The 11,224-nt window shown below is 40.7% G+C and overlaps 1 protein-coding gene across 4 annotated transcripts in view; it reads right to left on the bottom strand.

Moving 5' to 3' along the window:
- kat7b (K(lysine) acetyltransferase 7b) overlaps positions 1-9,851 on the bottom strand; it is a 79,326-nt gene extending 69,475 nt beyond the window's left edge. The window contains exon 1 of one of the 4 annotated variants that reach the window (XM_067968994.1): positions 9,705-9,851. In XM_067968994.1, the coding sequence (XP_067825095.1) occupies positions 9,705-9,836 (132 nt within the window). In that variant the 5' untranslated portion in view covers positions 9,837-9,851. Of the gene's footprint in view, positions 1-9,662 lie in introns of all 4 variants that reach the window. The other 3 variants (XM_067968993.1, XM_067968995.1, XM_067968996.1) reach the window with 3 other exon arrangements.
- Positions 9,852-11,224: the final 1,373 nt, after the last annotated feature.

The following is an 11,224-nucleotide window of genomic DNA, read 5'->3' on the forward strand; positions in this document are numbered from 1 at the left end:
CCATCTTTCTTTTATGGTAGAAGAAATAAACAACCTAACTTTGATAAAATAGATTGACTGGGGAAAAGACTGATACCCTCAATGACATGGACTAACGCCTTGAGAATGAAAGAAACAGCTGAGGGAACGGGAATAGTCGTTGTCCAGGGGCTTCGTGCCAATATAATTTTTTCATTTCTATTCCCCTTCATGCACTAATTAAGTCACATTCATATTTTCCCCGCCACGCATAGATGAGTTGAATCATTATTTAAACAATGAAAATGACTTGCATATATGCTAAAACACAGCAAGCTTCAGGAAATCCATACCCACGTAGAACCTCTGCCCCAAAATACAAGCTGTCAGTTGTGATTCCACAATGCAATCAGGGTAAGCTATTGAAGTTCTCGCAACTACAGAAATTCTATCGAAAGAAGGTATGAAATTCTATCATGTTATGGAATTGAAGTGATTCTTTTCAGTAACTGAGTGGGAACACGGCAATGCATCAACCACAAAGAAAGCTGCATTTTGTTCAATGTTATTTGCTGTTACGGGAGAATTTAGTAATATATACAACAATATTTCAACCCAGTAAACTAGTGTTATTTTTCCGTATGACGACATTCTATTCCTGTTGGCTGCTTTAATATGACCTTAAAACTCCCTCCCTTCCTGTAACACGATGCAGTCACATGCAAAAACTAAACATGAGCACTGTCAATTAAGTTACAAATTCCCATACAGAAGCTCACAAACAGAAAAAAAAGGAACTGTGCACATCGCAAACACACAAAGGTTTAAGTGGCAGTGTTCTTAGATTGATTAGTTTTGGGGTTTGTATATTATTTGTGCTTTATCATATAATTTGAACCTACATGAATAGTGCTTAATACTGGCCCCGGAGCACCAGTCAAAATGGTAAATATCACATACCAACCTCCTGTAAATTAATTTAAACCAATGGGAAAATTGTGGTCTGACTTTTGAGTATGACTTAGTGTAACAGACATCCTAAACTAGTAATCAATGTAGATATAATTAATCAAGTCATAAGAATCAAGCATATTATATATTTTTACTGATTTTATAGAGGCCGTACTCTGGTGCTTAAGTCTCAGACTTTACTTTTTTGTCCGAGATAGAAGGCTGATTTTAATTATATTTTTGTTCAGAATTACTGAAATCTGGAACCAGGAATGACTTTCCAAGTTTTTTTTAAATAAATAAAGTCTACTGCAGATTACTATAGTTAAGTGCAATTTTTTACACTAGCACCCTCACAAAAAGTATTCAGGAGTGGGAATAAACAGAATTATGCAGTCACTCAATTAATCAAAGTTTCAAGATCAAATTCAGAACAAACGTGTGTTATTTTAAACTGCTGCCTTGATGTCCATTTTTTAAAAATGGACCTTAATTGTAATTGTATTGTGAAATTGCATTTAAATATTCACCAACAAAAATGTTCTGTATAATTTCTCAACAAAGGGCAGTTGCAAATATTTTAGGGCGGAGTGATCTTGTGGTAACATCATCAATATGTAAAACATTGCAACTTTCCTTTGACCAACTTCAGAAGGTATGTCAATCAAATTTCCGTAATTCAGAAAGGCCTACAACACATTCTCAAATATTTTACAGAAGAACTTTAGTTATTGGGAACTGCGATTGGAAGGGTACCCATAACCTTGAAATCGTTGTAACTTCGAAGTATCAATATATATGTGTGTGTACACACACACACACACACGAAATAACTGAAAAATTAATTTGCTAAAAACCTTGTTTTCAGATAACCACCCAAACTTGTCAAGAAACAAACAGGGCACTGTAGCAAAAATTAAAATACAGTGCAATGACTTTAAAACTTTACAATGACTTTCTTACATTATTTTTCCAGTGGCCAGTAAAGTGGCATACCCAAAACGCTAAGAGCCTGATAACTAAGGATCCATTGTACAATCCTCACTATCATTGATATATAAAGCAGGTACAATCTGAGACATCACAATCTCTCTGCAACCGACAAAATATAATCAATAATGACTTAAAACATTGCCAGTAATAATCCATTACTAGTGTCAAGCGTGAGAAATATCATCATTTACAAGTGCCAAGACAAAATCCCATTCTACATTAAGCCTCAACAAAACAATCCATACCAGGAAGAAAGTTCCTTCAAAACTTAGATAGCACACTCCTGGAACTAAAAAAAATACAAAGAGTGAAGACTTTTTTGAAAACACTGCAGGAAGGCAAATGCCTGGACAACTTTTTGTCCCAGCCGCTGTACTAATCAACAGCAGTAAAATTGAAAGATCAATACAATCTGCAATGTATTTTTTTTAAAACTAATTCTTACTTTATCATTTGAAAGGTTAATTTAAAAATATCTTTTAAATAAATCTAATTTTGATAGTAGGGTTTTACACCTCCAATCCAACAAGACAACTCCCTACTCCACTAAGGTTAGGTACAGCAAAAGATACAATACTACGATCTGTCTCATATAACCTGTTCTAAGTAACTGGAAGAAAACTGCAACTGGAATATTCTCAGCCAACTTAAATCAGAAGCGGCATTCCTTCCCTTTTTTCCCCCAAATTTAACAGATTTCTAGCAGTACAACTGCAACAATAGCTATTTTACCATTAACATATCCTGCCTAAAACATTCAGCAAATACAGTTGCAACTTTGGAACAATGCTACAAAATAATACCGCAAATACTACTACTACTGTATGCTCGTATTGCAGACACCAAGCGGGGTGGGAAAGATGTTTGTGGACATGCAAGAGAGTCATAATCATACCCATCCCTTCCACGAGTGTATGCACGTGTTTGCCAATTATCATTCTTACATATACAGTCCCGATACTTTGTCTTTGGCATTCTACCTCTTTTTCCAAGTGGAACGCATTCCAACACCAAGGGTGCTGAACTTTCTTATTGCACGTGCTCACTTACTACATGAAGACAATTCCTACTCATTATATTTTTGTGTTGGTTACTGTGTCCTTCCCACATCCCAAAGCATGTGTCTCCTCCGCCAGAATAGTTGCCATAGTTTATCAAAAACACTGTGTGCTTCCTCAAAGACTTGTGTGGTAAAAGCAACTTCTAACTGAGCCAAACATATTAACGAGGGTCCAATTCTCAGGCTGTGCTCAATTATTTAATTGCAGCCTGTTTGGTAGTTGGAGCACAGCAGTCGGTCTCAGTGCCCTTGGCTACTTCTGACTGCTATCAACTGACAACTGCTGGATAAAGTGTGGATGTGTGAATGACGAGCGAAGACAATGTCAAGCTCTGCTGCAAGTCCCATCATATAGTCTGCCGACATTCACTCTAGGCTCACACATGAAGAATAGCTGCTTGGGCAAGGTATTAGGAGGGCAATAGAATGCTTTAGGTGAAGATGAGAAATTAAATTGTTATATTGATAAGTACAGTCTGTATGTTCAAGAGATCATCTATGAGCAATCCTTCGCTAAAAGGATAGTATATGCCATTATTTCTTTTTGCCTTAGAAAGACAGACAAATTTCCAAGAATGGATACTCCAATATAAGCAGCTTTAAAACTGGAAGCCATTTGAATGTAGTTTTCTTCAGGGCTCTGACACATTATCAGACAGAGGATTAAAAATGTGGGGCCTACATTACATACATCACATTTCCAATTCAAATCAATGCAGGGTTACCCAAGCTGGCATGAGAGGAAAGCAGGTGGAATTTACCATTGTGACCTGCTGTTGATCTATGGAGAATGTTCTTACAAAGGACAGTCAATCCACTATCCAGTTTTCTCATATTATATGTTCTTGCATTTGCTAAATCTGTGCTTCATGTCTTTATTTCATTTGTAAACACAATAGTTGTTTATGCCTGTAAACTCTGATCTGCTTAATATGCACAATTTCCAAAATGATTGACAGCAAAGAACAAGACAATGGATGATACAGTAAACAGATTACTGCAAGCAAAGGTAATAGTTAACCCATTAGGTCCCACAGTTCTGGAAGGGCAGATTGCATAAAAAAACAGCTTCCAGATTATAAAAGACAAGGTTCTCTTTGGGGAATTGTTATGAAACAGTTGAGAGAGGAAAAAGTTCTACAAAAACTAAAACTGTAACAGTTGGGAATATTTTAGAAAAGTGGAAGCCTCACTCATAAGAATTACAGGCTAATATTTTTTTTAAATGATCTAAAAAAACATTTTATGACAATAAACTGTAGATTATCACTATTTGTAGAAATTATGCCCTTCAGTGTGAATGACACTACACCAACTATATGCAGCTTCCACGCCAATAAAACAAAATTATCCATATAAAATGTTCTCGCTGTTCTAGTATCTGGACTAGTAACTTTAAAGTCAGAATGTAATCTGACGTCCTGTAAACATATGCCTGGATCTCTATTTTATGCACAATCTTCCTTGTATAAACAAACATATGAAACCAGAATTGGTATCCCAGCAACATAACCGTTACCGTAGTAATGCAGATGCTACATGTAACAAAAATTTTCCTTTTATTTGAGTCATCTATGCAGTCTTATCATTCAGAGACAGCTTGCTGTGTCTGCACTGCAAGCACCAAAGTAGCATAAATGGGACACAACCAATTCATTTCTGTGGCAATATACTAATTTCTTTGCATAAAGTGCAAACCTAATTCAGTCACATTAGTCACAATTTCTCCCACATGTTTTGTGGAATACAACTTATATTTCTGTGGCACTTGTTATATGTAAACAGACGTTTCACAATGTTTTCCAGGACTGTGCACAACAATGGAGGGAGGGAGGGGAAAAAGGAGAGTATCAGCAGAGAGCATAATACTTGGTTGAAGAGGGTCTGAAGAACAATTTTAAAAATGGGAAGGATGGTGGCAATGCAGAAATGCTGATGTTTAGAGTTTCAGGTAGCAAGGGAAGATTGTTTGAAAGGCTGGCCGCCGATGGTGGAGCACAGAGGCTGTGGAATTAAAATTAGGCCAGTGTTGGGGGACCAGAGAATCTGCACAGGGATGCATGGCTAGAGGAGATCAAAGAGGTAGAGAGAAATAAGCTTATGGAGGGATTTGAAGGTGAGCGTGAGCACCTTACAGTTGACTCTCGGACACAGGGAGCCAGTGGAGCTTGGCGAGGACAGAGGTAATGGGGATGCAAGCTCCGTGTAGGTGAAGATACGGGTTGCAGCATTCTGGATGATTCATTTGTGAATGGTAGAATTGGGGGAGGCCAACAAAGAGAACATTGGAAAATTCCAGCCACATGCTGATAAAAGCATTGATCAAGGTTTCAGTGGCAGAGTGAGAGAGGTGGGGTGAACGTGGTTGATGTTTCAGATGTGAAAGAAAGTGTTGCTTGTAACAGAGCAGGAGTGGGAAAGGAAGCTGTGCTCGGGTCAAGCAGCATGTCAAAGTTCTCCCTTCCTGGCACTTTTAAAGGCATAATCCAGAGCATGCAAGATATACACCTAGGATCAGCAAATCTAAATTAACAAGCTTGACTATAAATAGTTGACCAAAAAAAATCAGAAGCAAAACAAGGAAAAATAGCCTCTACAAATCATGCAGGGAGAAAGAAGAAGGTACTGACTCGGATTAATATAGGACCTTGCAGATATATGTTAAAAGAGCGGTCAAAGGAATAAAGTGAGACATGGAGTTGCAGGTGTGTAATATTCTGAATTATTACATTGTCCAGTATTCACAAAGGAAGACACGAGCAACACACCCGCCTTAAGTAACCTATGCAGAATTAATGGCTTTGATATAAATAAGATGGACATCCTCAACAGGGCAAAAGGGCTAAAAAAAACTAGAGGTAGATGGTATTTATCCCAGACTACTGAGAAACAAAGGAGGAGATTTATGAAGTGCTGACAGTGATGATGAGGGAGTTGATGAACACTGCAGAGGTACCAGGAGACTGAACAGGCTAACATGCAGCCCATTTTCAACTGATCCATGAACCTTACTTCAATACCATGTAGAATGATGGAATTGGCCAGCAGGAGTAAACCTGAAAAATCATGGTATTATAACCTCATAAGCATCAGTCAGTATGGATTCAGAAGGCGAGGTTTTTACTTGACCAACCTCCTTGACTTTTTTGTGGATGTGACATCCCAAATGGACTGTGAAAACCCACATAACTTGGTGTTCCAAGGCTATATTAAAAAAAAGCATGCAACAAAGATCCTCATGAAGGGCTGGTAGTTAAGCTCAAAGCTGTATGGATTTAGGGTGAATCTTGGGAATAAATGAGATATCGGCTGAAGGGAAGAAGAACAGTAGTTATTTATTAGAGGAATGTCAGGATTGGGGGAGGTGCGGGTGAGTGCCCAGTGGAGTGCCCCAGGGATCAGTCCTGGCATCACTACCATTTCCAGTTTATATCAATAACTTGGACTCAGACACTTAGTGCAAATTGGTCAGACAGGTGGATGAAACCAAACTATGAAGGACAGTTGATTCTGAAGAGGCAGCTCAGGAAATATAAAATGAGTTGGACGAAATAAGGCAAATAAAATTTAATATGGACAAGCATAAAACACTGCATATAGGAATGAAAAATGGACGACATACGCGGTCCATGAATGGTACAAAAACAGCTAAAGAGAAAATTGAATGACATCTAGCGGTCTCGGCAGACACATGTCCAACTATTACAGAGCAGCAATCAAGAAACCAAAACAACATACTACAAGTCAAAGGAAGTCATGCTCAGACCATATGTTGCACAAGTCAGACCATATGTTGCACAAGTCAGACCATACCTTGAGTTTTGTGTTGGGCTCTGGTTAACATCGGAGATCTGAAATATGAGTAAAGACTGGAGGAACATGACCTTTTCAGTCTTTGAGACCTCCAGACTAGATTATTCCAATGCTCTCCTAGCCGACCTCTCATCCTCCACCCTCCGAAAAATTTAGCTCGTCCAAACCTCTGCTGCACATATCCTATCCCACACCAAGTCCTGTTCACCCATCACCCCTGCCCTTGCTGACCTACACAGGTCCAACACCTTAAATTTAAAATTCTCATTTTGAGGTTTAAATCCCTTCATGGCCTTGCCTGTCCCTATTTCTGTAACCCCCCTATACCTCCCCCTGAACGCTGTTTCACTGACTCTGGCCTTTTGTGCATCCCCCTCACTACTGGCAGCCATGCTTTCACCCATCTTCCCATGCTCTAGAATTCTCTCCCTAAACCCATCTGCCTCTCCACATCCCTCCCGCCTTTAAGGCCCAGTTAAAACCCACCTCTTTAACCATTCTTTTAGTCACCCTGGCTAATAGCTCCTACTTTGTCTAGGAGTATATTTTTGTCTGATTATACCTCTGTGAAGTGTCTTGGGATGATTTTCTACGTTATAGGCACTATATAAATGCAAGCTGTTGTTGTCACTGAAAGGATGAGGCTGAAATAATCTAAGAGATTTCCAAGATATTAAATGGTTTAAAAAAGCTAAATTTAAATTTATGCTTCAAACTAAATTGTGGAGGTAGGATAAGGAGACACAGGTTCAAACTGGTAAAAGGCAAAGTAGATCTGAAGTTAAGAAGTTCTTCACAGAAAGAGTAGCCAATACATGGAATGGATTTCCAGGTAAAAAAGTAGAGACAGAAACCCTGGAATTATTTAAGAAAAAAAATAGTTGCTGCAATGAGGGAAGTAGTGTCTTACTCATTGGATGAACTAAGATGGGTCGAATGGCCTTCCTTATCTGTATTTATCGTGTGAGATGAACTGTATAGAGATGACACTGTTTGGGATGGCACGGTCAACAGCATCAAGGCAGCAGAGAGGTCAAGGAAGATGAGGAGGGACAATGACCTGTGGATGCACTAACAGGTGATGGAACAGGTGACTTTGACCAGTGTGGTTTCAGTGCTGGGTGGGAGCCTGATTATAGGAATGGTGACAGGTTACTTATTCTTTATCCGCACAGAATTAACACAAAAGTTAAGATGCACCACAAATAACCTATTAGCATGTCATCTTTTTATGTTTTGATCAGTCAACTGTCTGACAAACACAAAAACCATTCAGCTTGCTTAAGAGTTTTCAAACCAAGCTACTAAGGAAGCCACAGGTTTTATTGTTCCCTACATCATCCATCAAATTACTGAATCTGCCAGAGGTCTAACAGTTCCAACGTCATCTCAGAGTTATTTTCATCCCAAAGAAGACAGTCACTCAACTGACGAGAATGGTCAGCAGCATAACTCATGACAAAATGTGCGATGGTGATGCCACTAATCCTCCTGACCACAACATGACCGCAAACTACACACCTTTAAATGGCAGTTCCATAAGTTGGGTTAGAAATGTACCTTTCAGTATAACTGAACAGCCTATACAGCATGGGCCAAAGGAAGGCATATCAAGGGCTTGACTCAACAACTGAACAAAAAGAAAAATACTGTAGATGCTGGAAATCAGAAACAAAATGCTAGAGAGACACTGAGCAAGTCAGGCAGCATCTGTGAAGAAAACAGACTTGATGTTTTGGGTAGGGATCCTTCCTCAGCACTTCACAGATGCTGCCTGACCTGCTTAGCGTTTCCAGTGGTTTCTGTTTTTATTTTAATTAAAACTGGGTGGATGAGCAATGCAGAAATTTACTACACTGTTCACACATTTAATCGCATAACATGTTGGTCCACACAACGTTTAAAAATGTACACACAGCCAATTCAGTGAAGCCTAAAGTGGGTCCGGAAAAGTCAAAGAAACAAAAGTTTAAAGAAACTCAAAGTACAAAAGGAATAAAATCATTTGCATCAATATGTGCACTAATTGTCTGTTTGCAACTGCATAGAACTTCCTAGTTAAACTGCAAATGTGATGAATTAGTCGAGTGTAGCGCACACCATGAGAACCAGTGCATGGTCACAGAAAAGGTTACATGAGACCCATCAACTCTCACTCATTTGGATCTAAAAGGACACCCAGTTTGATGCATCAGATTATATATTTAAAATAAAACTCAATGTTTAAATGGATCTGCAAACTGGTTCCTTCTATTTTGATTGCAAGGGACATGGCCCGAATACTGGCAGCTTTGGTTTAAACCCTTCTGGATTAGCTTACATTTGTTGTATGCTATCTGGCAATGTCATTCGCTTAACATTGGTCACAGTCAACAGCAATGAAGGCCCCAAACTGCAACTGTTTTCTGCGCCGGTTGGCCCTCCCGGCCCGGCCCGGCCCAGCCCAGCCCCCACTGCTCACCAGCAGCTGCTGTTTCTGCACAAACCCATTTCATTCTCCGGCAAAGCCTAGGGGCGGGTCAAAAATTTCCCACTAACCAATTAGGAGGCAGGATATCGCAGGCTTGGCGTTGATTGACAGCTGTCCAACCAATCGGAGCACGAAAGGGGGGCGGGAACAGGAGCAGGCCCTGCGAAAAGCAGCGGCTTCTCGTACTTCCACACGGGCCCGGGGAAGCACGACCTGCCGGTTAGGCGTCACGGCGAGAGCGCTTAAATCTCGTGTTTCCCTGCGCCCGGGCAGCAGAAAAGTCAAAAAGGGAAAGGGGGGGGGGATGGGAAGGAGGAGGAGGAGGAGGGAGATAAAGCAATGAAGGCGCTGGGAGAGCGGAGCCCATCCGTCCGCGGGCTGAGAGTGTAACGGAGCCGAGGCCTACGCGACGCTCACCTTCCTGCGCGACATTCTCCTCCTCCGAAAGCCGCTGCTCACCTTCACCGGGGACCGACCGACCGACCGACCGCCCGCGACAATCGCGAGCCACTCGCGCCGTTGGCCGTTGTTGTTTTCCGCCACTTCCGGTTGCAGGGCGCGCACACAGCCGGAAGCCAGCCCGCCTTGCATTCCGGGCGGAAGAGATTTACCTTCGCCTTCAGCCATCAGTTCCTGTTTCACGACAGCGATATATGTCCCGAAGTCAGGCTGGTGAGGGGAACGTCGTCCAGGTTGACACTGCATGTTTCGATTTCAGATGAGATGTTAAGCTGGGATCCTGAATGCTTGTTCAGATAAAAGATCCTATGCAAAGAAAAGCAGGGTGTTCTCCTGGTGTCCTACCCAAAATTCCTCCCTCGGCCACCACCCACCGAAAACAAATTAACTGGTTATTCATCTCATTTGCTGTTTGTGGGATTTTGCTATGATTACAACAAGGCTTTGCTCAGTGGTTTTACTACGTTTATAACCAGGCTTAGCTCACCTCTGAGTCAGAAAGTCATGGGTTTTTCAGCATGTACTCTAGGATGACCCTTCAGTACCTTCCTGTAAGAAGTCCCATCTTTCTGATGAGACATTAAACTGAGGACTGCCTGTTCAGGTAGAAATAAATGCATAGGGAATTTCCCCAGTGTCCTGGCCCACATTTATCCCTCAACCAACACCACTAAAAAAAATTGATCATCTAGTCACCAATCTCATTCTGTTTGTGGGACATTGCTGTGCACAGATTGGTTGCTGTGTTTGCCTACATTACAACAGTGACTACACCACAAAAGTATTTACTAGCTGTGAAGCAGTTTGCCACATCTTGAGGACCTGAAAGTTGCTGTATAAATACAAGTTCTTTCTTTACTGGAAAAAATACTAATGGTTCATTACTGCCTTCCTCTCCATGCATCTGATCCTGTCACCTCCCCCACCTGCCCATTCTATTTGTCGTTATAAGTTGGTTGGTTCATATTGAACCAAAAAACATTTAGGAAATGGTACTAGGGGCAGAGCTGTGCCAATTCCTTGTGTTCTTAATCTGGTCTATTCTCACTTTGTTTAACAATGAGACGAGGGTGGGTATGCCGAGATAGTCCCACTTCCCAGCAGTACTTTGTAAATATCTTTCTTGCTAACAGCATTGGCACATGTTTGATAGCAAGTAATCTACCATCCTTCTAGCAGAGGACTCTTGCATGAGAAAGATGGTACTTGCATAAAACCCAACTCCATTGTGAATTTTGTTCAAACCAGCACCAAGCCATACAAGCATAAATCACTAAAGGTACACTGAACTTAAGGGTGCAGCTATGCTGGCACTTTCACATTAATGGAAAGCAGTTTTGGATGCACATCAATACAAAAGTGTCAGTTACCTCCAGAGACTACAGACCACAGTAAAGTTCTCCAGGGAGTCATCCCACATTGGTTTGAGTGCCCAGTGAGTGCAATATAACTCAAGCCTAAGGCAGCATTTTTACTGCTATTTCTGCTTTGATACAAAGTGATTTTGAATGCACATCAAT

The sequence above is a fragment of the Heptranchias perlo genome, chromosome 30 (assembly GCF_035084215.1).
Source record: "Heptranchias perlo isolate sHepPer1 chromosome 30, sHepPer1.hap1, whole genome shotgun sequence".
Lineage (NCBI taxonomy): Eukaryota > Metazoa > Chordata > Chondrichthyes > Hexanchiformes > Hexanchidae > Heptranchias > Heptranchias perlo.